The sequence below is a fragment of the Propithecus coquereli genome, unplaced genomic scaffold (genome assembly GCF_000956105.1).
Source record: "Propithecus coquereli isolate 6110/MARCELLA unplaced genomic scaffold, Pcoq_1.0 Scaffold80, whole genome shotgun sequence".
Lineage (NCBI taxonomy): Eukaryota > Metazoa > Chordata > Mammalia > Primates > Indriidae > Propithecus > Propithecus coquereli.
The window spans coordinates 7,634,996-7,660,860 of record NW_012154174.1 but is presented as its reverse complement, the minus strand read 5'-3'; the positions used below and the strand labels follow the sequence as shown (position 1 = coordinate 7,660,860).

The window sequence follows — 25,865 nt, the reverse complement described above, 5'->3', positions numbered from 1 at the left end:
GTTTGACTCAACCTTTTTAATCGCAACTCAGTTTGTGAGGCCATAAAGTGACCAGGACATCTGAAAAAGAAAAAAAAAAAAAAAAGAAAATGCATAAGACTCAGCGGAGCCTCCCTGGGGCGGCCATGACGGTAGAGAACAGCGGCGCATGCGCAGCATCCGGGTTCTTAAACGCGTGCCTAGTGCAGACGTGGCAGAAGTAGTGGCCCTGCCCTGGAGCGTGGGGGAGGAACTTCCGGGGGTGACGCAACGGCGCCCTCGGAACCGGAAGTGGAGCCTGGGATCCTTGACGTTAGGAACGAAGTCGAACCTGGATCTGGAGCCGGGTGAGGAGTGGCATCGGGACTTTGGTGGGTAGGAAAGCAAAGGAGAGGCCAGGGTATTACTGGCCAGATCGGGGTACGGTTTCAGAAGGAAGGGAGGAGCCTGGGGGCGGGGCCCAGGAAGAGACCCTCACCTCACGCATCCACGATCCTGGATAGGTCCTAGACCCTCCCTTCGCCTCCCGGCCCAGATTCCGGCTCCCGCTTCCTGCCTCGAGCCCGTTGAAGGGCGCAAGACTCTTGGGCTCTATGCTTAACAGACCAGCCCCCTCTCTTATCGTGGCCTTAGAAGTTGGCGTCCCGGCTTCCCGATCTTGATCCTCGGCGCTCCCAGCCTCCACAGCTTGACTACTTTCAGAGTTTTGGGAAGCTTGCCCCGCCCCCTAGGGTTGTCACCCTCAGCTGTCCACCCAGAATAGAGTCGAGACTTCCCCCTGACTCCAGGCTCTTGAGTGTGTTTGAGGAGATTATTTCCTGGAGAAGAAGATCCTTTCCTTACCCCTCCCCGCTGACTTTAGAACGATAAAGGAAGGGGGACATCTGTCAAGCTTAATGTCAGTGACCTGTGTGAGGTTTAGGATTTGGAAGAACAGCTACTGAGATGGCTCTGAGTTTAAAGAGTTGTAGTCTAGAATCAGCTTTGCTTTCTTAGTGAAGATGGCCCTTCCTAGCAAAGGGGTGAGGCCTGTTGTTCCAATTGTGAGCGCTCCTGCTTCCTGGGCCACTTCTGTCTACAGGAAGTCTATTGGAATGATAAGGCTGTTTAGATGTGATCAGATAGTTTTCTTCTTGGAAAGACCCGACCTAGGAAGGCACCCTCATTCATCCCTCTGTTGCTGAGCAAGATTGTAATAAGTTTGATGGTGGCCTAGATTTATAACAATCATATAAGGGAAGCAAACAGAAACAGGAGAGTTGGAAAAGTGCATTGGGATTCAGAATACTTACAGTCTCCTGCTTGAGAGAAAGGATAAGTGATCTTTTCCATGAAATCTAACTTTGCCACTGATTCTTGAACTGCTTCCCTCGATTATATGAAGAGGTTTTTGTGCCTGGCCTGCATTCAGTTCTAATCTGTTGCCTTGCTAGAGTTTTCAGGTGTCCTTTGCATTTCGTGATTTTAATGCTTCAATTTTAAGGTCCATTCACTCTTTTGGTGGAAAGACTGGGGCTGGAGTAGCATTTGGATTATGGCAGTTTATTTATTTAATTTTTATTATTTTTTTCTTGTTAGCTCAAGTCCACTGCCTTGGCAAGGATTATGGCAGTTTAACCAAAGAATGTCATTACTCTAAATCAGTTACTCTAAATTTTGTCATTGAAGAGGAAAAATGATAGCTGATCTGTTGTAGACATTTAGCTTGAGTGATTTAAAATGACTAGCACACTAGAGGGTACTCAGTGTTGGTTGAATGAATGGATGAATGGATGCTGGAATGAATGAGTGGAAAGTTGGAACATTGTTTCACTTGCCTGTAACATGGTAATTCATCAGCTACAGGACTCCCTGTGACTAGACACTAGAAATCATGCCACAGGGGAATGGAGACTGCTGCTCTATTCCAGTGGGCCTGTCTGAAGTTGAAACTTATACCCTCCTGGCAGTGACAAAACATGACATTCAGAGTAACAAAACCCTTGCTTTTAGGAGGTAATTTGGGTACTGGCTGGGGCAGAAAATTACTAAAAACCCATGATAGTGTGGGAATGATTAAACTGACCACTGCCAGATATGATCAATTTCTTTTTATCACTTCTTCCAGCCCTGATTAGTTGCTCTCTTTTAGAAAATTCCTTTTGACTAATTTCTCTTTTCTCTCTCATCTAATAGGTGAGACCAAATCGGGCATGCTTTCATAATGAACGTCAACCAGTCAGCTCCACCTGTGCCGCCATTTGGGCAGCCCCAGCCCATCTACCCAGGGTATCATCAGTCCAGCTATGGTGGGCAACCAGGGTCCACAGCGCCCCCCACTCCCTATGGAGCTTACAATGGCCCAGTACCAGGCTATCAGCAGACACCTCCCCAAGGTATGTTTCTAAGTTTCCTTTGAGCTAGGAAAAGAAGTCTTCAGGTTGGGTTGCTTGCTCTAGCTAAACTGCCTTAGCTGGAGAGTTTGGGTGACTGGGATTGAGGAACATGAATTCTGGGTCTCTTTAACTGAGACTCCTGTGGGCAGTTTGCCCTTCCCTGCTTTTAGGTAGGGTGACTGTGTTTCTGCCTTAAGACATCTAGTGGGAACACATCTTCCAGGTTCAATGGCAGATCACTTCCTGTGGGTGTTACCTGGTGCAGCCTCACCTTGCTGCATTGTTCAGAGCTGAATGGAAGGGTTGTGGTTACAGCTCCTCCAGAGTCTATGGCCAGGATTGAATATTTCCTGTTGACCTAAAGTCTCCTTAAAATCACTTGTTGCTCATATATATTGAGATTGCTTCTCACTGGACTGCTGGTTCTATCTATAAATGACTCTGGGGCAAGGGGAGATAGTTCATGGATGAAAAGTGTGGTATTTGTGTGCCTGACTTTTGGTACCTCTCATATCTTTTTCTGATATCATTCCTTTTCCTTTGTGTGAGTTTCCTCTGCTTCTTAGCTGCTCTGTAATATCAGAGCAATAAGAGAAGACTAATCTGGTGCTGCTTAAGGTTTAGTGTTTGGCTTTTACATTACTTTTTCCAGAAGACCAGCTGGTATTCTACAGATTATCCAGAGGGGCTTTTTGGAAAGTAGTTAACAGCAGATCTCTGGTTAGGCTAGCTGAGGACTTAGGGTACACCTGACTCTTTATGCTTTTTTTTTTTTTTTTTTTTTTGAGACAGAGTCTCACTGTGTTGCCCGGGCTAGAGTGCAGTGGTGTCATCCTAGCTCACAGCAACCTCAAACTCCTGGGCTCAAGCAATCCTTCTGCCTCAGCCTTCCAAGTAGCTGGGACTACAGGCATGCGCCACCGTGCCCGGTGTCTGATTAATTTCTTTGTATTTTTAGTAGAGACGGGGTCTCGCTCTTGCTCAGGCTGGTTTCGAACTCCTGAGCTCAAACAATCCGCCCTCCTCGGCCTCCCAGAGTGCTAGGATTACAGGCGTGAGCCACCATGCCGGGCCTCTTTATGCTTTTTAGGGGAGTGAATTCCATAAAGGGATATGGGAAAAAGAAGGCACCAAGGAGGAGGCATAGGTATGAGTTGGGAAATGAATGGGTTATAACTGTGAAAAAATTTTTGAAGTGGCGAAATTAGGTCTCAGATCTTTAGAAGAGCTGTACTCTGGGCTAGGACTTTGACTGGACAGAGTCCATTTCTGCTTTGTCAAGTCCTGACTTATCAAGATGGAGTTTGAGGCCCAATGCGGTGGCTCAATCCTGTAATCTCAGCACTTTGGGAGGCTGAGGTGGGAGGATTGCTTGAGGCCAGGAGTTCTAGACCAGCCTGGGCAACATAGCAAGGACCCCCGTCTCTGTTTAAAAAAAAAAAAAGATGGAGTTTGGCATTCTCTCTAGAGAAAGCTTCGTTATGGAGAGGAAAACATACCTGGTTCTGTCACGGTTATTGAGAAAGTTTAGAAATCATGGTCCTGTAGGCAGGTTCTATAATGTTTAATCTCTACTGAGGGCAGACCAAATGAAAAACAGTTCTTTGAACAGGGGTCATGAACATTTCAAAACTGATGTGCCAAGTAACTGCTCACTTCCTGCATTTCATATGGGAAGGATGAAGTAGCTTTGATGGCAGCTCTGATGACTGGAAAGGACGGACTACAGCTTTTGTGAGCATACAGGTGACAGCACTAATGGGAGGACAGGCCAACTGTCCTGACTGAACTGTTGGGGAGAAACAAGGTCTCCAGCCTATGGGAATACTTTTCTCAGTCGTGTGCTATTGGAAGCTTTCATACTTTGAAGTGGTTAAAATGGATATAGTTAATATAAGGAGAATGAATGGAGAAGAGGGTGGCAGAATACTCTCCCCAAGGGCTACCTTTGTTTTTTCTTTTTCTTTTTTTTTTAAGAGATGGAGTCTCACTCTGTCACCCAGGCTGGAGTGCAGTGACATGAGCATAGCTCACTGCAACCTCAAACTCCTGGTCTCAAGGGATCCTCCCGCTTCAGCCTCCCAAAGTGCTGGGATTACAGGTGTGAGCCACTGCACTTGGCAAGAGCTGCCTTTCTTTAAAACCTAGTTCAGTATATCACTTGGTCATCTTCCATGGCACCTTTCTCATATGTGATCCAAGTTTCTGAGTTCTGGAGTTAGATCTTTACCTTAAAAGTGTTGACTTTTTGTCTAGGATAAGAACATTAGACTGTCCTGGATTAAGTGAGAGTGTATGGTGATAACAGGAAGGCCCTACATTTTTGTGGCTCTGGCTACTGCTTCACTTCTAGGATGCCTGTCTAGGAGAATGTAGGCCCTCTGTTAGACATCCGAGTTCAGAATTTGCTGTAGCTGCAGTTGCATGTTGATACCGTCCTTTTTGCTTTGAAGCTGTGGTATTGGGTCAGTGAAGGTCTGAGCTTATTGATCCTTGCTTTGCATTCCTGGCTCAGGGTGGAGGAGAAAGTTATTTCCCAATAATTTAGTTTCTGTCCTTTTCCCTCAGGTATGTCAAGAGCCCCACCTTCCTCAGGGGCACCTCCAGCCTCAACAGCACAGGCCCCTTGTGGCCCAGCTACATATGGCCAGTTTGGCCAAGGAGATGTACAGAATGGGCCAAGCTCCACTGTTCAGGTGCAAAGGTATGTATTTGGGTCAACCTAAAGTTGATCTGATGAAAAGTGGAAAGGTTAGGAACGTGTGGGGATCTATTTCCTTTTTTTCCCCTTTGCCTTTCTTACAGATCCGTTTTTCCCTTTTCTTTACCCTTTTGTATTTTTTGTTCTTTTTTCCAAGTTACAGGTGCTGCTGATGTCCAGCCCTGTGGATTATTGACCCATCTTAGTACCTGGGTTCCTTTGCATATTCTTCATTTTCTGTAAACTTGAGGTTTTTTTTGTTAGCAGACATACATCTTTAATAATGGTTAGAGTCCTACTGAACCCATTCTAAGGGAGAAATGGGAAGAGGGGACCTCAGGATTATTTATGTCTCCTCTGACTTCCCCTTTCTTTTAGACTAGCCACTTAGTAGGACTGACTGGGTAAGTTTGGGAATGACCAGTTATGAACCAAAAGATACTCAAAGGAAAACCAAATAAATCATGAAAACTTCAGTGGTGCATGACCCGATAAACCCATCCTAGCATGGAGGTTCATTAAAGGAGGGCAGTCATCTCTCTTGGAGTGTAGTTTGTTTTTGGTAAATAAAGAATAAGGTATAACTGGGTAGGGGATGTGGTAATGGAAGAGTCACTTTCTGATGCTTTCACTGGGTGTCCAGAATGAGTATTTTTAGCATTGAATGTAAGCCTGGATAAGGCAAATGAGTGGAGTACATACAAGATAACAAGTAGACAAATATACGTAAAGTTATAAGACACAGCGTGTATGTTGAGACTGGTGAGGAGGTAGGGAAGCTGTTTTATTTGTTTTTATTTTTTTTTATTGAGACAGAGTCTCACTCTGTTGCCCTGGCTAGAGTGTGAGTGCCGTGGTGTTAGCCTAGCTCACAACAACCTCAAACTCTTGGGCTTAAGCGATCTTTCTGCTTCAGCCTCCCGAGTAGCTGGGACTACAGGCGCTTGACACAACGACCGGCTAATTTTTTGTTTCTATTTTTTAGTTGCCCGGCTAATGTTTTTGATTTTTAGTAGAGACAGGGTCTCGCTCTTACTCAGGCTGCTCTCGAACTCCTGACCTTTTAGTAGAGACAGGGTCTCGCTCTTGCTTAGGCTGCTCCCGAACTACTGACCTTAGACCATCCTCCCACTTCGGTCTCCCAGAGTGCTAGGATTACAGGTGTGAGCCACCATGCCTGGCCAGGGAAGAGTATCTTAAGTAGAGGGAACAACAGGTGCAAAGGCCCTGAGGAAGAGCAAGAAGATCAGTGTGGCTAGAGCACAGTAGAAGAGACAAGGTAGAAACATTAGTGGAGCCATATCATATAGTGCTTTGTAAGCCATAGTAAGAAATTTAAAGTTGATTTTAGGAGTAGTGAGAAGCCATTGGAGAGTTTTAAGCTGGAAGAAAAACATTTCCATTTATTTATTTATTTGTTTGTTTATGTAGTGGATCTTTTCATTGTGATATGAAACCCATAAAAAAACCCATACAAAACAAATGTATGTCTTAGTAAATTATGGTAAAGGTAACTTCTTTGTAACTACAACCTAGGTCAAGAAATGGAACTCTGCCCCCCAACCAAGGAATCCTTTCCATGTGCCGCAATTCAACCATTGCTCTCTCCCTCCCCCCATAAGTAACCATGATCCTGACTTTTATAGTAACTAGTTTCTTGTGATTTTTTAAAAATAGTTTACACTCAAATGTACATCCCTAGATAACATGATTTAGTTTTGCCCACATGAAAAAAATTTGATGTGTCTTAAGTTTATGGGTTCTGCCTCTCCCTTGCTTTTTTTCTTACTATTTATCTGTTGAAGAAAACAAGCCAACTGGCCTGAAGACTTTCACACAGTCTGGATTCTTCTAGTTGCATATTCATGTTATAGTTCAACATGTTTCTCGTCCCTCTGTATTTTCTGCAAATTGGCATTTAGATCCAGAGACTGTATCAGACTTAGGTTTGATCCCTTTGGGTAGTTTGGGATAAGACTATTGAAGGCACATAATGCTTTGCTTTCTATCTTTTTGTGATGTTAGCGGTTGTTGATGCTTAATGCCTATATATGTTAATTCATGGAGTGTACAAAATGGTGATAACTGAGTTCTTTTTTCTTTTTCATTTGTTTGTTTGAATACCATTATAGTCAATTCTCATTATCTGTTATTTGGTTACCAGTTGTGCATTTCATGTAAAATAAATACTTGCTTCTTTACGTTTCTTTACTGGTTTACAAGGGAACAGATTGGTTCCCTGTCATCTACGGTACATGACCAGTCTTCTCTTTTTTTTGAGACAGGGTCTTGCTCTGTCACCCAGGCTAGAGTGCAGTGGCACGATCATAACTCACTGTAGCCTTGAGCTCCTGGGCGCAAGCAGTATTCCTGCCACAACTTCCAAGTAGCTGGGACTATAGGCATTCACCACCATGCCATGCTAGGTACTTTTTTTTTTTAATTTTCTTTTTGTAGAGACAGGGTCTTGCTATGTTACCCAAGCTAGTCTCAAACTCACAGCCTCAAGTGATCTTCCTACCTCAGCCTCCCAAAGTGCTGGGATTATAGACTTGAGCCACCACGCCCACCTCTCTTCCTCTCTTAAATGTTGTTATGAATATGTAGGTTTATATATATTTGAAGGGTTTTAGTGTACTGCAGTTATCATCATTGAGGTTCAGGTTGGCTCCTGAGTCCTTTTGACATGACCCTAGTAGTTCCAGCCTAGAAATTAGCCATTTTTCCAAGAAATCCCTTATTTTTTTAGTGAGAAATGATATTTCAAGGCTATAATCTGGGCACAAGGAATACTCATTGTTACTGGACTCATTATATTCTAGGCCTTTTAGGTAACCAGAGCTAAGAAACATGTATCTATGTATATTAAAGATAAACTACCTCATTTGCTTATATTTGTACTTCAAATTCAAGACTACAGAGCATTTACTTAACCTTTTCTCTATTACATCTGTATCTCTTTTCTTTCATACTAGGAATATTAGTTCTTAAGGACATGCGGATGATGGAATATTGGAATATACCACAATTTCTCATTTATTCTATCCTTTATTACACGCAACAGTAATCAATACAACAGTAATAACATGATCATCAATGTTATTGCTGAAAACATTGAAAAATTTATTTTGTATATGCTCTCCCCATTCTCTAATAATTTTCAAAAAAATATTTGTTTTAAAAAACAGATCACTTTAAGATAACTAAAAGAGTGGAATTGGAATTTTCCTAACACAAATGATAAGGTGATGCATACCCCAATTACCCTGATTTGATTAATTCACATTGTATGACTGTATCAAAATATACATGTACATTATAAGTACATACAACTATTATGTACCCATAATAATTAAAAATTGAAAACAAAAGAGATCACTTTGCTGGATTCAAGAGTAAAAATAGGTAGTTCTCCATGGGATCTGTGTTTTTTGTTTTTTGTTTTTTTTTTTTTAAAAAGGAAAAGTAGGGAATCCTATTGGGAGGCTACTGCAGTAGTTCAGGTAAGAGATAATCTTGATTTGGTAGTAATGGAGGTATTAGAAAATATAGTCAGCCCTCTGTATTCACGGGTTCCTCATTTGTGGATTCAATCAACTTTGGATGGAAAATATTCAGAAAAAATACACACTAAGCCAGGTGTGGTGGTGGACTATAGTCCCAGCTACTTGGGAGGCTGAGGTGGGAATATTGCTTGAGTCCAGCCTGGGCAGTATAGCAACCCCATCTCTTAAAAAAAAAAACAATAACATATAACAATGCAACAATTTAAAAAAATTTTAACAATATGGGGTTTTATAACTACTTCCATAACACTTACATTGTATTAAGTATTATAAGTAATCTAGAGATGATTTAAAGTATAAGGGAGGATTTGTGTAGGTTATATGAAATACACCATTTTATATAAGGGACTTAAGCATCTGCAGATTTTGGTTTCTGCGGAGGATCCTGGAACTATACCAAGGGATGACTATAGTGAGATTTGGGATACATTTTGAAGGTGGAGTCAATAGGATTGGATGTGGGTTAAGAAAGAAAGAGGAATTCTGGAAGTCTCTTAGCCTGTTGGCTTAAGAATCTGGGTAAATAGTGCTATTTACTGAGATGAGGAATATTTGAGAAAGAATAGATTTGGGGGGTGAAATGAAGGGTTTTGTTTTGGACATTATAGTTTTAAGAAAGCTGCGAATATTATCTAAGTAGAGATGTTGAATAAGCAAGTGTATATACAAATCTGTGGTTCAGAACAAACATCAGGACGGAAGATAAAAATTTGGGAGTCCTCAGTCTAGATATAGGATTTAAAGCCATGGGACTTGATGAAATCACTTAGAAAGTGAGCATTAAGAATTGAGGACTAACACTTGGACATTTGAAAGGAAAGAAGAGGAGGAGCCATCAAAAGACAATGAGAAGGCCTGTGTGGTGGCTCACACCTATAATTTCAGCACCATGGGAGGCCGAGGCAGGAGAATCGTTTGAGGCCAGGATTTTGTGATCAGCCTGGGCAACATAGCAAGACCCTGTCTCTTAAAAAAAAAAAAAAGACAATGAAAAAGAGCAGTAATGAGGTAGGAGATAAGCCAGGAGAGTGTGGTATCCTGAAACCAGGTGAAGAGAGTATTTCAGGAAGGCAAGAGTATAATCAGCTGTGTCAGTTGCTGAAAGGTAAGATGACGACTAAGAATTGACCATTGGATGTGGCAAGGCTGACATCATTGATAAATGCAGTTTCAGTGGAAAGATGAAGAAAACTGCCTAGTTGGAGTAAGTCAAAGAATTTCAACTGGTGGTAGATTAATATATCCTGAAAACCCTTCTGCAACAAACATGTAGAAAGGAGAGATGGAATAGAAACAAAACATTTTTTTAAGTGCATAGTTAAATTTAAAAGAAAGAAAGTGAGATCCTCAAGTTCCAGAGACCAAATGAGGACTGAAATTGAGAGTGGTTAATTGACACTGTGCTTGCCTTTGGATTGGGTGGAATTATCTTGAGAACCCAGGGCCATATGTTAAGCAGGTATGAGGGATGGGTACCTTGGGCTTTCCTGAGAGGAGATTTGCAATTGAGAACTTGTTTATGAAGTTTGGACCTGGGCTGCACCTTCAATGAACAAGCGGACTGGGAAAAAAATCTGCACACTGGCAGAGCGAGATAAGGAGTTCTGTTTTCTCTGAGGCTGACAGTGAGTGGACAAAAAAGGTCTTGGGACTGCAACTGGACGTGAGGACTCTTTTTGGGGTGATGAAAATGTTCTAAAATTGGATTCTGGTGTTGGTTACATAACTCTATAAATTTACAAAAAACAATCACTGAACGGTATACTTAAAAGGAGGAATTTAATGGTATGGAAATAATATCTCAATAAGGTTTTCTAAAAAAATTTGATCTTGGGTGACAGTACTGTTGGAGTACCTTCCAGAAGCAAATGTGAAACAACTATACTCCCTCAACTCAGGCCATAAGGGATTCTCAGAGGAAAATAAATTGATTAGAGTCCATAGAGACTATTAAAGGATAGCAGAATAGTAGAAAAATACTTAGAAAGCGTTACGGGAAAATAGTTGTCAACTTAGAATGATGTACCTCATTCAGAGAGAGGGCAAATAAAGACATTTTCAGACTGAAACCATGTATAGACCTACTTGAAAAAACTACTAAGGGGTAAACTTAGGAAAAAAGGAAAATGAACCTAGAAAAAAAGATCTTTGGTTTTTTGGTTTATTTTTGTTTAGTTGGTTTTTTGAGACAGAGTCTCACTCTGTCGCCGTGGCTAGAGTGCAGTGGTGTTGTCATAGCTCACAGCAATCTCAAATTCCTGGGGCTCAAGCGATCCTCCTGCCTCAGCCTCCAGAGTAGCTGGGACTACAGGTGCGCACCACCACACCAGCTAATTTTTTTTTTCCTATTTTTAGTAGAGACGAGGTCTCACTCTTACTCAGGCTGGTCCTGAGCTCCTGACCTCAAGCGATCCTCTCGCCTCGGCCTCCCAGAGTGCTAGGATTATAGGCGTGAGCCACCTCGCCTGGCCGGTTGGATTTTTTAAAAACATTTGTTTTGAAATACAATTCACATACCATGCAATTCACCTATTTAGGGTCTTTTAGTATATTCAGTGGTTTTTACTATATTCACAGATATGTGCAACTATCACCACAGTTTTAGAACATTTTCATATTCTCAAGAAGAAATACCATATCCCTTAGCTAAGTAGCTATCCCTGTTTAGCTATTCCTCCATTCCCCTGCACCTCCAACCCTAAGCAACTACTGATCTACTTTTTGTCTCTATAAATTTCCCTATTTGGGGCTGGGCATGGTGGCTCCTGCCTGTAATCCTAGCACTTTGGAGGCCGAGGCGAGAGGATCATGCACTTATAAGTCCCAGCTATTCAGGAGGCTGAGGCAGGCCCAGGAGTTTGAGGTTGCAATGAGCTAAGATGATGCCATTGTACTCCAGCCTGGGCAACAGAGCAAGACCATGTCTCAAAAACAACAACAACAGGCCGGGCGCGGTGGCTCATGCCTGTAATCCTAGCTCTCTGGGAGGCCGAGGTGGGCGGATTGTTTGAGCTCAGGAGTTCAAAACCAGCCTGAGCAAGAGCGAGACCCTGTCTCTACTAAAAATAGAAAGAAATTAATTGGACAACTAAAAATATATAGAAAAAATTAGCCAGGCATGGTGGCACATGCCTGTAGTCCCAGCTACTCCGGAGGCTGAGGCAGGAGGATCGCTTGAGCCTAGGAGTTTGAGGTTGCTGTGAGCTAGGATGACGCCACGGCACTCTAGCCCGGGCAACACAGTAAGACTCTGTCTCAAAAACAACAACAACAACAACAACAACAACAAAAAACCCCTATTTTGGACTTCTGTTAGAATGGAATCATATATTGCCAGATGTGGTGGCTCATGCCTATAATCCCAGCTACTTGGGAGGCTGAGGCTGGAGGATCACTTGAGGCCAGGAGTTTGAACCCAGCCTGAGCAATGTAGTGAGACCTTGTCTCTAAGGAAGATGAAAAGAAGAGTGGAATCATATACTATGTGATATTTTGTAACTGACTTCTTTCACTTAGCATAAGGTTTTCAAGCCTTGTCTGTGTTGTGTAGCATATTTCAGAACTTCATTCCTTTGGGTGACCAAGTGATATTTTGTTGTGTGGATATATGCCACATTTTGTTTATCCATTCTTCTGTTGAGAGACATTTGGGTTGTCTCCACTGCAGTTGGTTATTGTTTTGAGACGTTTGTATGCTTTTGTGCTGATGGGCATAATCAGAGAGGAAGACATTAAGTGGAAAGTATATTGGAAAGACAAGTTGTGGAATAGAAAAAGATATTTACACATAAAATAGATGTAAACAAGTGAAATCATATTCACAATATATAAAGAACTCCTAACCAATAAGAAAAAGACAATTCAATTGAAAAAATAATGGGAAATACTGGAATAGGTACTTTATAAGAGATACAGTTGTCCAAAGAACACATTAAAAAGCTATTCAAGCCAAGCGTGGTGGCTCATGCCTGTAATCCCAGCACCTTTGGAGGCTGAGGTGGGAGGATTGCTTGAGCTCAGGAATTCAAGACCAGCCTGGGCAACATAACAAGACCTTGTCTCTACAAAAAAAAAAAAATTAGCCAGGCGTGGTGGTGCACGCCTATGGTCCTAGCTACTCAAGAGGCTGAGGTAGAAAGATCTCTTGAGTCCAGGAGTTTAAGGCTACAGTGAACTATGATGATATGATGATGCCACTGTACTCCAGCCTGGATAACAGAGCAAGTCCCTGTCGCAAAAAACAAAAACAAAAACAAAAAAAACCATCCTATGCTGAAGACATCTGCAGTAATACCACTATAAAACACCAGTGCTTGTAGTTAGTATGCAATTATATTGAAATGACTTTTGTATTTATATTTAAACGTGCTGTCTGATACCATGCAGGTTTCCAGCATAGCTATCCAAGTAACAAGGTGTTGCTAAATAGACCCAGCTGGAAGGCTACCCAGTTTATGTCCTGTTTCTGTAGTCCATTTCTGCATCATCATTCTGATTAATACTGAATGCCAAACTCTGCTGGGCTGCTTCTCCAATCTTACAGATTTTTCTAACACCTTTCCCAGGATAAACTAATAAATACTTTGGTTTAAAAGTTAAATAATCAAATTGTGTTTGTTTGACCCCACATTTATTAAGTGCCTGTGTGTGCCTTCCCTTTCAATTCCTTCAGGGTTTCAGATCACAAAACTGAGGAGGTTTCTCAACAAAGAATTGAGGCAGAGGTGGCAATAATTTAACTATCAAAGAAAAAATAATGTTTGACCTGAGGGTGCTCAGCATATGTTTGTGGAGTGAACTTAGTGGAAAACAAGATTTTCCATGAATAATCACAGTGTAGATAATCAGGAATGTAATTTACCTGCAAATACACCAAAGTGTGAAGCCATAAAAGAGCTCAGGATGAGAGTAAGATGCTGCAAAACAAAGTAGCTTCCTGTATGATGTAGAGCTCCTGCTAACTTCAAAGGGTGTCCCAGTCCCACCAGTCACTTCTTTCCTTCTCTTCATCTTCACAGGCTACCTGGGTCTCAGCCATTTGGGTCCCCATTGGCCCCTGTGGTCAGCCAGCCAGCTGTGCTTCAGTCCTATGGCCCTCCCCCGACAAGTGCACAGGTGACCACACAGCTGGCTGGAATGCAGATCAGTGGTGCTGTGGCCCCAGCTCCTCCCACTTCAGGGATGGGTTATGGTAAGTAGCTGTGACCACAGAATGATACTGTTCCCTTCTTTTTTTTTTTGAGACAGAGTCTCACTCTTTTGCCCGGGCTAGAATGAGTGCCGTGGCGTCAGCCTAGCTCACAGCAACCTCAAACTCCTGGGCTCAAGTGATCCTCCTGCCTCAGCCTCCTGGTAGCTGGGACTACAGGCATGCGCCACCATGCCTGGCTAGTTTTTTCTATATATTTTTTTGTTTGGTTAATTTCTTTCTATTTTTAGTAGAGACAGGGTCTTGCTCTTGCTCAGGCTGGTTTCGAACTCCTGAGCTCAAACAATCCGCCCGCCTCGGCCTCCCAGAGAGCTAGGATTACAGGCGTGAGCCACCGCGCCCGGCCCGATACTGTTCCCTTCTTTTCAGAGGCATTAGGCTCTGGAGGTATACTTGAATCTCTTTTATTTCCTGTGCTTCTGAGCCCCAGAAGACGAGACAGTCATACCTGCCCCTCTTGTGTGGAGAGGGAAGTGATTTACTGAACAAGGAGGCAGAATGACTGGGCTTCTGACTCTACCTCTTCTACTTCTTAGGCCCACCAACATCGCTGGCCTCAGCCTCAGGAAGTTTCCCTAACTCTGGTCTGTATGGCTCCTATCCTCAGGGCCAGGCTCCTCCCATTGGCCAGGCCCAAGGTTATCTTGGGGTCCAGACTCCCCAGCGATCTGCCCCATCACAGGCCTCCAGCTTCACACCCCCAGCTTCAGGGGGTCCTCGGATGCCTTCAGTGACTGGTCCACTCCTGCCTGGACAGGGTTTTGGAGGGCCCCCAGTGAGCCAGCCCAACCATGTGTCCTCACCCTCTCCTCAAGCTCTGCCCCCTGGCACCCAAATGACTGGGCCCCCGGGACCACCACCACCTATGCACTCTCCCCAGCAGCCAGGCTATCAGCTGCAACAAAATGGTGAGTCTTTGCCAAAGTCTGGCTAAAAGCCAAAGGCTTCAGCTATTCAGATGTTTTTTGGTTTTTGTTTTTAGTATTGCTTGCTGAATGGTAAACTAAGTGGACAAATTCAGGGTATTATTATTAGGATGTGGAGTTTATAAGACAGTCTATTTTCTCATAGTTCAAAGTGTGGTCTTTCTCTGAATGGCTTTGCCAGGCACTAGTGTACCTCATAATTCTATGTTTAGGAATCTAGTCATTTTCCCAAGGCCTTACGAGATAGGGAGGGGATTTTGAGTTTATCAACCTTGTACCCTTGTCTCTAGGTTCTTTTGGACCAGCCCGGGGCCCTCAGCCTAATTATGGAAGCCCCTATCCTGGAGCAGCCACCTTTGGCAGTCAGCCTGGGCCTCCTCAGCCTCTGCCTCCTAAGCGCCTGGACCCTGATGCCATCCCAAGCCCTGTGAGTAGATACTTACCTGGTCCTGGGGAAGAGGTTTGTGTTTGCCAGATAAGCAGGTCAACCTAGATGAGATATTTGCCTAGCATTTTCTGATGATTTTCCCTTTTTGTTCATCATCTTGTAGGCCTAGAATCTAGATGTGATTTTTGATTCTTTTAACTAGAGCTTGAAGTTCCAGGAGTATTTTGGGGACAGTTTTACTCCATAGCTGGTCAGGGATGGGGAAGGGAAGCCAAGAGTGATCAGTGTCAGTAGAGCTGTGGGTTGAGGGCTGCATTCTGTCACTGTTGGACATACATAGCATGGTAACCTTTGCCCTTCTGTGGAGTAGTGGCTGGGTCTTGTCCCCTTAGATCTAATAGGCTAGCATTCTTCCTAATAGGTAGAGCAGGTGGAAATTCTCTAATATTAGATGTCAAGAGAAGGAGAGCTTCAGCGTTTTCTCCTTGCTCTTAGCTGGACAGTTTTAGGAGGAAGCCCCTGGTACTTTTGTTTGGTAGGCTCCTGCTGTGTGGCTGGGGAGGCATCATCTACAGTTTATGAGGGCAATGTGTGTGTAAAGTCCCCCTGGGGAAACTTCTCTGAGGAAGAGGGTGAATCTCACCCTTAGAGCCATCAGAATCCTCAGGCCCTCCTTATCAGGCTCAGAATAGAGACTGGGACTGTACTCCCAAGTAGGGGTCACTTTATAGTTCTGTCTGTGTAACATTTCCTACGTTGGTTACCTCACCATGCTTAGCCATTGTCATACTCCATTCTGTTCTCTTCCCTCTTCCTTTGGGGAACTACCAGGTGAAGGAGCCTGTTGGCTAAGGGGGACCCGAGAGGATTAAGCAGCCCCTTCTTCTTTTCCCCTCCTTCAGTGAGAAGGAGATTCTAGTTAACTGTGAGGGGAGGCTTCTTTCAGCATAAGACGCATCCTTAGATGGGACGTTTGGCCTTTTGGAACATTCCTCTTCCTTAAGATTTCTTCCCTTCAGCCCCTCCCTATATAACCCCTGCTTGCCTCCTGTTTGGCCCCTTCCCTTAACTTTCTACATCATAGTCTGAGCCATGAAAGCCTCTGTGTTGGGCCAGAAAGACTTGGAATTTCATGTCTAGAGGGGACTTGATTCAGCAGTGTAAGCTGGGCTCCAGCTGTTCATGTCTAACTCATCAGGGTTGAGAGAAGTAACATCTGCCTCTTGTTCTTTTGTCTCCCTCCCTGTATTCCCCTGCTGCCTTTATTATTAAAACACTAAAAGCAACTTAATGAGCTGCCTCCTCAGCAGAAAACCAGGCACAGAATAGACCCTGATGCCATCCCTAGTCCAGTAAGTGCAGAGGGTGGGTGTGTGTGTGTCATTCCTTTGTTAGTGCCATCCATGCATGCCTGTGACCTCATCTTCACCTCATCCACCATGTCCATCCCTCTCCATTCTCTTCCCTTAGCCTTTCTAGATCCTTACTTTTACAAGCTAAAAGGATATCCATGCCTCAAGTCGCCATGTAAAGAAGAGGTAGCAAGCTGTTAGCAGTGCCTTGAGTATGGGGTGGTAGAAGGTCAGGCTCTAAGGGTGGGCCAGGTGGCATGTTAATCTTGGTTTTAGTCTTACTACCTCCTCCAGGAGCCTGCATGTGATGTGTGATGGAACAGGACAAAGTTGAGTGGTAAATCCTTCCACTTTGGGTTTGATTTGTATACAGCCTATTGTTGAGAAGCAGTTGGGTAGGTGGCTAATTATGTACAGGTACATGGTATCCCAAACTGGCATTTCTTGCAGGAGAAGGGACTGCTGGTTTGGGAAAGTGTGGGCCACTTTCTCATCTGGAGAGTCTTTTTGACTCTGATATATTTCTAAACTTCAACGTTTCTGCTATGAGATACAGAGTCTTATTTGCCCTTTACTTTTTCTGGTTTTACCAAACCTATCTTGAAGTAACTGACCAAAGGTCATCACCCTGCATAAGGGTCTTACTAGCATTGCAAATCCTTTTTTTCCCCTTCACTGAGTCTGTCACAATGTGGGGGACTGAGGACTGAGCTATAGGAATTGGGTACTTATTCTCTCCTCCCACATATCCACATTGATGCTTACCTGAAAGTAAGGCAGCATCGCCCTCCTCACTGTACCTGATCATTTCTGGCTGTTTAATTCTCTTCTCACCCTGTCCCTTGTAATTTCACTGAGTGTAGAGTCATTCCAGGTAGATTCATTTATACGTGGTTACTGTTGTCTGTTTTCCTGCTCTAACTCAGAATGTGTCTTGGGGAAAGGAGGGAGGAAGGCTTGATGGGGCAGGGGAGTGGAATCTAATCATGTCTGAAGATTTGTGACCAGAGCTGGAGCTTTCCTGGAATGGGAGGAATAGAAGGGTGCTCAGCATTGATTGGGGGTTGGGGTAATTCATAAAGTAGCCCATTCTCAGTGTTGCCTGCCCGGTATCTTGGTGCTGTAGAATGGAAGATTGGCGTTGTAGCATTTTATATGCTCTCCCGAGGACAGCAGGCCTGGTGCATGGGGTGTTTTTGTCAAATTTTTAGTTTCTGTGCTGCAGCTCTAGCCTTTCTTTTTCTCGGCACTCTGGGACCTGGCACTTCCTTTTCTTCTGTCACTACACTCATTTCACTTCTTCCCTGCAGATTCAGGTCATTGAAGATGACAGGAACAACCGGGGTACAGAGCCATTTGTTACTGGAGTACGGGGCCAGGTGCCACCCTTAGTCACCACCAACTTCCTGGTAAAAGACCAAGGTGAGAAGGGTATTAACTCCTCCCTACAGGGGCTTTTTCTTCAAGATTATTAGATCTGGATGGGGCTTTTGTCAGTCTTGAACCAAAGACCATTTACCCCCAGTCCTTCTTAGGGGGGAAAACCACCATCAGCTCTAGCATTTGCAGAGGTGATGGGGTAGATCCCCAATGGAGTCCTGGTGTCTGGAGGGATTCTTTGATCTAACTCAAGTCTTCTACCTCCTCCTTCAGGGAATGCAAGTCCCCGATACATCCGATGCACATCCTATAATATCCCTTGCACGTCTGACATGGCTAAGCAGGCTCAGGTGCCCCTGGCAGCTGTTATCAAGCCGCTGGCAAGGCTGCCCCCAGAGGAGGTGAGTCAGGGAAGGGGCTAGGGTATAATGAAAGGAAGGGAAGGATGGAGAATAAAGCTTCTTCCTAGATGTGATTCTGGCTGTCACAGTAGAAGACATCTTGTTTGGGCAAGAGGGGAGAGTAGCTTTAGTAGCTTTCTATCCCAGGCCCCATCCCTGGACCGTATGGTAGGGAAGAGAGCAAAGTCCAAGAAGTTGCTGGGTGGGAACAGGGTCCATAGAGGAAATAAACAATATGAAAAGAGGGAGGACCAGCTTAATAGGGGAGAAGACAGCTGAGTGTAAGAACCACTCATATCATAGTCATCCCCAGATGATGAGAAGGACATCATTCTACTTTTTCCTTAAATGCTTACGTGTCATCCCAGGTAGGTTAGGGATGTTAGGACATCATATAAGAGAAAAGGTAGATTAGGATCCAGTAGTTCTTCCCTCAGCTGGCTTGGGCTCTGATTTGTCACCTCAGTACCTGACATCAGCATGAAAAGAGAGAGCTAGACAGCTGTTCCACCAGGCCTTGGTAGGAAACCCTCATGTTCAAGCTTCACTTATCTAAATAGAGTTCTCTGTAACTGGAAGCTCAAGGCTCAGTTTATATTCTGCTCCCTCTGTGTGTTTTTCTATTTCTTTCTGCGTCCCACTGGGGATGGTTGGACACTGGTCTCTTATCTTCAGGGTGACATCTGCCTGGAGCATCAGTAGGTGTCACAGAATCCCAGGGATGGGGCAGGAGAAGTGTCATAGATACTTGGTTAGAGAAGGAAGCAGAAGTCAAGATCCCTAGGGCAAGAGTGAAGAGGCTTGAAGATGGGGCCAGAAACACGAATCCTAGATAATATCAGCTTTCTCCTCATATGCCCATTGCCAGCCTCTGGCTTGGTATGGCCAGTTTCACAGTCCGTCTTCTCTTTCAATGAGAAATGCAGTTCTGGGGCTGGGGAATAGAAAGAGGAAACTATAGAATTTAGACTCTTAGGGATATTTTCCTGTGATCAGTACCCTCATCATTTGTCCTCATTCCCTTCCATTGTACTCCCTCCCCAGGCACAGTATCTTAGCCACGCCCCTTCTCCCTTCAGGTTGCCCTCCTCATCTGTTGGTGCATGTCCGAACCTACTGTAGCTTCCCTGTATGTCTGAGCCCCTCCCCTTTGCTCCTTAGGCTTCACCGTATGTCGTGGACCATGGGGAATCTGGCCCTTTGCGCTGCAATCGCTGCAAAGCATACATGTGCCCCTTCATGCAGTTCATCGAGGGAGGGAGGCGCTTCCAGTGCTGCTTTTGCAGCTGTATCAACGATGGTATGTTCACGGAAGCTGTGATTTGGGGCGGGGGAAGGTCTTGAAAGCATCTTCATGTTCTTGTTCCAGTTAGATAGATAGGGTCCATTTTTCAGGAGCTGGGGGAGTAGGGCACACATGGGAATGTGGGGCAGTAGAGTGACTTCAGCCAGAGCCAGACATACTAAGATTGAGAGTGGATCTTTGAGTAACACACTGCCATACTCCCCACAGTTCCCCCCCAGTATTTTCAACATCTGGATCATACCGGCAAACGTGTGGATGCTTATGACCGTCCTGAGTTATCCCTGGGCTCTTATGAATTCTTGGCCACTGTAGATTACTGCAAGGTGAGGGAAGGTAGCATGGGAGGAGCAGTGGGTGGAGGATAATGAGACAGCTAAGAATTGCTGTTATCATTTCCCTCACCCGTTTGTTGTCCCTTTTGATGCTGACTTCCCCTTAGGCAACTGGCCTGCTTACTGATACCCCTCTCCCCCCAACATTTCCTTCCTCTGCAGAACAATAAGTTCCCCAGCCCTCCTGCCTTCATCTTCATGATTGACGTCTCCTACAATGCCATCAGGACTGGTCTTGTTAGGCTCCTCTGTGAGGAGCTCAAATCACTGTTAGACTTTCTACCTAGGTGAGAGTTATGGAGCCAAGGTGCTTCCTTTGGTTGGTGATGGGGTGTCTGGGTTGACTGGACAGATAGAGCCTAATGTCATGAAGTGTGGGTGGTGGACAAGGTGGCAGGTCTGGGTAACAATGTCACCTTCTACAGGGAGGGCGGGGCAGAAGAGTCAGCAATCCGCGTTGGCTTTGTCACCTACAATAAGGTGCTCCACTTCTACAATGTGAAGAGCTCATTGGCCCAGCCACAGATGATGGTTGTATCTGATGTGGCTGACATGTTTGTGCCACTGCTGGATGGCTTCCTGGTCAATGTCATTGAGTCTCGGGCAGTCATCACCAGGTAAGAGTTAGACTGTGGAGGTAAAGGGAAGGCATGGGGGTGGCACGAGTGCAATCATAGAAGGCCAGGGAGTTGAGCGGAGGGGTTGGAGAGTAGATGGACCGGGGAGTGTGGCTCAGGAGTTGTCAGCATCTGGAGGCAACATGACTCATCAGGGAATTGAGAACTGAGGCATCTGGAATCTGTAGCAATTTTGGTTGTTCCCTGTCACTGTCTCTTCAGCTTATTGGATCAGATTCCAGAAATGTTTGCAGACACAAGGGAAACAGAGACAGTATTTGCCCCAGTTATTCAAGCTGGGATGGAGGCTCTGAAGGTAAGGCTGAGTCCCTGGCAACTTCCTCTTCCTCACTTCTGACCATCTTACTCTCTGGAATATAACCTCTGCTGCGTCAGTGATTAATGACTGTCCAGTAGTTAACCTGTCTTGACATAGTTGGTGCTTAATATGTGGCAAGGGAAGGGATGAATGAATAGTGGATGAAAAAAGAATGAATGAACAAGTAATTCTCTCTTTTTTCCTAGGCTGCTGAGTGTGCAGGGAAGCTCTTTCTGTTCCACACATCACTGCCCATGGCAGAGGCCCCGGGGAAACTGAAGAACAGAGATGACAGGAAGCTAATCAACACAGACAAGGAGAAGGTGTGGGACTGGAAGATGGGTTGGGGGAGGACTTTCCGTTATAGAGGAAAGTGGGGACTCTTCAAAATGCCATACTCTTAACTTTGTTGATGGGAACTAGGACCAGACACTTTGCCCTTTCATATGTCACATCTGTGACTGCCAACCTTCTCCACTGCTGCCACACCTCTCTACCCCGTCACCTGTCTCACTTACCATCCATAGTAGTCTACCATCTTGGTAGACTCTTTTTTTTTTTTTTTAAGAGAACTTTCTACTACTATAGCAAACTCCTAGGAAGTAGATCTGAAGTCTTACATGTTTTTTAATATCCCATATTACATATACAGTTCTCAAATAGGGAAGAGCTGAAATACTTGAGCATCTTCTTCTCCTTCTCCCTAGACTCTGTTCCAGCCTCAGACAGGTGCCTATCAGACCCTGGCCAAAGAGTGTGTGGCCCAAGGCTGCTGTGTAGATCTCTTCCTCTTCCCTAATCAGTATGTGGATGTAGCGACGCTCTCTGTTGTGCCCCAGCTCACTGGTGGCTCTGTCTACAAATATGCTTGCTTTCAGGTATGTTGTGGGATTCTGGGTGGCAGGTGCAGCAGGGTTGGAAATGTCTTCTTACATGTGGACTGGCTCTTTAGCCACTGGCTCATTAATAGGAATAGTGTTGGAAGAGAAGACCATGTAGTATAAAGAAGTGAGCCCCAAGTGTATAGCAGTTAGGAGCATGGGCTTCGGAATCAGTCCTGGGTTGATATTTTGGCCCCCTCACATAACTAGCTACACGACCTAGGATAAATTACTTAATTACTCCCTCATTTGTTCCTTCATCTGTAAAAATGGGGACTAATACTTATTAATTAGGATTTGTCTACAGAATTAGATCATTGTATGTAAAGCACTCAATGTGGCATCTGGCACGTAGTAAGTGCTTGAAAGCTATCACCGTATATGCCAGGTGCAGTGGTTTGCACCTGCAGACCCAGCTAATATAGGCTGAGGCGGAGGCGGGAGGATTGCTTGAGCCCAGGAGTTCAAGGCTGCAGCAAGCTATGATTGTGCTACTGCACTCCACCCTGGGTAACAGAGCGAGACCCTGTCTCTTTAAAAAAAAAAAAAAAAGTTATCATTGTCAACATCATTATTATCATCTTCAGTGTTATCCTTATGATGAAGCAGCCTGTAGAGTGAAAGAAAGAGGTACAGGGAGATTGTCTGCAGGATGAGCTACATAGTCAGTGATGTGACTCTGAGCCTGGGTGGCTGCAGGTGGAGAATGACCAGGAACGGTTCCTGAGTGATCTGCGTCGTGATGTCCAGAAGGTTGTTGGCTTTGATGCTGTGATGCGGGTCCGGACAAGCACTGGTCAGTCCTAGTTGCGGAAGAGCAGGTGGGGGGCTAAGTTTAGGAGGGAGGCCATATATGGCACCTGTCATACTTTTAGTTCTGACCCTATCCATGTGGCCTCAGGTATCCGTGCTGTAGATTTCTTTGGAGCTTTCTACATGAGCAACACAACAGATGTGGAGCTGGCTGGGCTGGATGGGGACAAGACGGTGACTGTGGAGTTCAAGCATGATGATCGGCTCAATGAAGAGAGTGGAGCCCTCCTGCAGGTGACAGGCGGGAGGCAGGGGCTGGGGAGGAAGTGTCAGGTGTCATTTGCTGGGTATAAACAGGCTGTAGGGAAAGAAAGGGTGAGGAGTGGGTAGAGAGCACTAGAAGAAGAGATTAGGTGGGGAGTGGCTCATTTCTCTCTTCTAGTTTGTAACATAGCAAAGGGGCAGTTTTTCAGAGGGCCTTTGTGAGGGAGGAGTGTGAGTTCCTCCTTTCTCCTTTCCCCTTTCCCCTAGTGTGCCCTGCTTTACACCAGCTGTGCAGGGCAGCGTCGGCTCCGAATTCATAACCTGGCCCTGAACTGCTGCACCCAGCTGGCTGATATGTATCGAAACTGTGAGACTGACACGCTCATCAACTACATGGCCAAGTTCGGTGAGGACGGAGGCAGGGCAGGGTGGGATTGGGGCTGAGAGAAAGATCCAGGATGGTCAGTGATTCAACATGCCTGGGTAGGTGTGGCCATGGGAAGGCATATGTGATGGGCAGCTGACCAGTGACTGTGTATCTCCCTTTCCCATCCAGCATACCGGGCAGTCCTAAACAGTCCTGTGAAGGCTGTTCGTGACACTCTTATCACCCAGTGTGCCCAGATCCTGGCGTGTTACAGAAAGAACTGTGCCAGCCCCTCCTCTGCAGGACAGGTGGGGCAAGCATATTAGTAGCGGGGGATAGGGGGACAAATGTTTGCATTTGAGAAGGATTTCTCAGCATCGACTTTATTTTGATAACCTCCTCAGTTGATCCTTCCTGAGTGCATGAAGCTACTCCCAGTTTACCTGAACTGTGTGTTGAAGAGTGATGTCCTGCAGCCTGGAGCTGAAGTCACTACTGATGATCGTGCCTATGTCCGACAGCTAGTTACCTCCATGGATGTGGCTGAGACCAATGTCTTCTTCTACCCTCGGCTCCTACCGTTGGTGCGATTGAGGGTTGGAGTATGAGACATTGCACTGAGGAAAGGGCCTTTTAGAAGGACAAAAGGAAGGGTTAATATTATCTGTGTCTGACACTAATGAATTTGTTTTTATATACATAATCTGATGTAATTCTCACACTGAGAGAGTTACTAAGACCACAGAAGGGGTGGTGTGTGGGGACTTAGCTTTCTGAATTTTATGTGTGGTTGGAGGCAAGCTTATCTTATAGTCCTTGGTAACCTTTTGCCCCCTTCCTTTTGTCTAGACAAAGTCTCCCATTGAGAGTACTACTGAACCACCAGCGGTTCGAGCATCTGAAGAGCGGCTAAGCAACGGGGATGTGTATTTGCTGGAGAATGGGCTCAACCTCTTCCTCTGGGTGGGAGCAAGCGTCCAGCAGGGTGTTGTCCAGAGCCTTTTCAGCGTCTCCTCCTTCAGTCAGATCACCAGTGGCTTGGTGAGGGCAGGGAGTCAAGGAGAATACGGGTGTGGAAGTACGCTTTGTGAAATGAGTGGGAGCCAATCAAGTTAGTGTGCTACTCTTAGATGTCAGGGAATACCTGGGGAGAAGGGAGGATGCTGCCATTCTTCCTAGGCTTCTTAGTTTCAGATGATGCATAAATCTGTGCTGCGCCATCTTGACTGAACTCAGAGCACCTTACCATAAGGATGAATGAATTTTGTGTTCTAGAGTGTTCTGCCAATTCTGGATAATCCACTGTCCAAGAAGGTTCGAGACCTCATTGATAGCTTAAGGGCACAGAGATCACGGTACATGAAGGTAACACTGATCTGCATCCTGGATTTCGTACCTTGACAAGTCCTCACCTGGAAGGGGGGTGATGGGGAATGAATAAGTGACTGGGTAATATAATAAGATTGCTGGGCATGTTTAATTTCCTTTGGCCTTACCTCATGACCCTGCATTCTGGCCATAGCTTATCGTGGTGAAACAGGAGGACAAGCTGGAGATGCTGTTCAAGCACTTCCTGGTGGAAGACAAGAGCCTGAGTGGGGGAGCATCCTATGTGGACTTTCTCTGTCATATGCACAAGGAGATTCGGCAGCTACTGAGCTAAAGCAAGTGGGTAAATGGCATAGGGTCCCAGGCCAGCTTCCTGAAAGCACCCCAGGACGACAGAGAAATTGGGACAGTTCCATACGTTATACGTTATGTAAGCCGACCTCAGTCTCTTTGGGGGGAGGGGGAGATATAAGGAGACACCTTCTTTCTGGGCTCAAGTATCTTACCACTCTGTCATGTCCTGCTGATGGAAGGTGCCCCATCCCCTCATTCTACCCTCCTTTTCCTGCTAATCCTGTCGTAATGAATGTAGTTTCTCAGTTCACTGTATATGATTCGGTGTTGGGGGTTTGGAGGCACCCAGACCCTGGCAATACTTTGTGTCCCTTTGGACCAGCCTCCAAGAGGAGAGGGGCAGGCAGGAAAGAGTGGGGATCCCAGGGTTACTACAGGGGATGGCTTATTCAGCTCAGTGTCATCACAACTTCCTATATTAGGGATAAAACATACAGGTGCACAAGAGCTGGGGTATAGACCATAGGTGGCGAAGAGAAAAGTGATCAGTCGTTCTTGGGCCTGGAAGTCACAGTCAAATCAAAGTTAATGAGGGTGGTTTGTTTCTCTCTCTGTTTCCACTGCACTCACTCTCTCTGCAATGATTGCTCACTCCATGGGTAGAGGCACATTGTCAGAGATGAATGAGCCTGGGAACTGAGTTGCAAAGTATATTAAAACCTGGGAGAGATACCAGCCTCCTTTCTATCTGGAGAGGCCTCAACACTGGATGGTTCTGTAGGGAGCCTGGTCATCAACTTGCAATACCTCACAGAGCCAGCTCACATCCCACTCTGAGCTCCCACTGGAAACACAAGCTGGGGGTTGTTGGGGAGAGAGGCAGAGGCGCTGGAGCTCTCTGTTCTCTCCCGCCAGGACACCACTTGGGCTTTGGTATTGACTTGAGTGGCTGACAGTTATCTTCCAACCCCAACTGGCTGGGGCAGGACAAGGGCTAGGCTTGATGGTGGCCAGGCTTGCCTGCTCCCAGCCTGGGATGCCCCTGCTCTGGACCTCTCATTTCTCTTCATTGGTTTATTTTTCAATGCATCTTTAATTTGTAAAGAAATAAATTAAGATGTAACCA

At 45.2% G+C, this 25,865-nt stretch overlaps 1 protein-coding gene across 4 annotated transcripts; it reads left to right on the top strand.

Annotated features, from left to right (window-relative positions):
• The first annotated feature begins 183 nt into the window (after nt 1-183).
• On the top strand, nt 184-25,865 carry SEC24C (SEC24 family member C). 4 transcript variants are annotated; one of them, XM_012663267.1, is made up of 24 exons: nt 184-326; nt 2,155-2,354; nt 4,923-5,058; nt 13,640-13,812; nt 14,367-14,738; nt 15,047-15,183; nt 16,428-16,496; nt 17,807-17,918; nt 18,150-18,277; nt 19,439-19,577; nt 19,791-19,906; nt 20,078-20,202; nt 20,341-20,532; nt 20,755-20,848; nt 21,058-21,174; nt 21,559-21,729; nt 22,432-22,528; nt 22,634-22,779; nt 23,017-23,155; nt 23,306-23,424; nt 23,521-23,700; nt 23,966-24,157; nt 24,392-24,481; nt 24,639-25,865. In XM_012663267.1, the coding sequence occupies exons 2-24, from the start codon at nt 2,183-2,185 to the stop codon at nt 24,777-24,779; spliced, it is 3,357 nt and encodes a 1,118-aa protein (XP_012518721.1). In that variant the 5' UTR covers nt 184-326; nt 2,155-2,182; the 3' UTR covers nt 24,780-25,865. The 4 variants fall into 4 exon arrangements, with proteins under 4 accessions (XP_012518721.1, XP_012518725.1, XP_012518724.1 ...); XM_012663268.1 differs by having other exon boundaries at nt 300-350; XM_012663271.1 differs by lacking the exon at nt 14,367-14,738.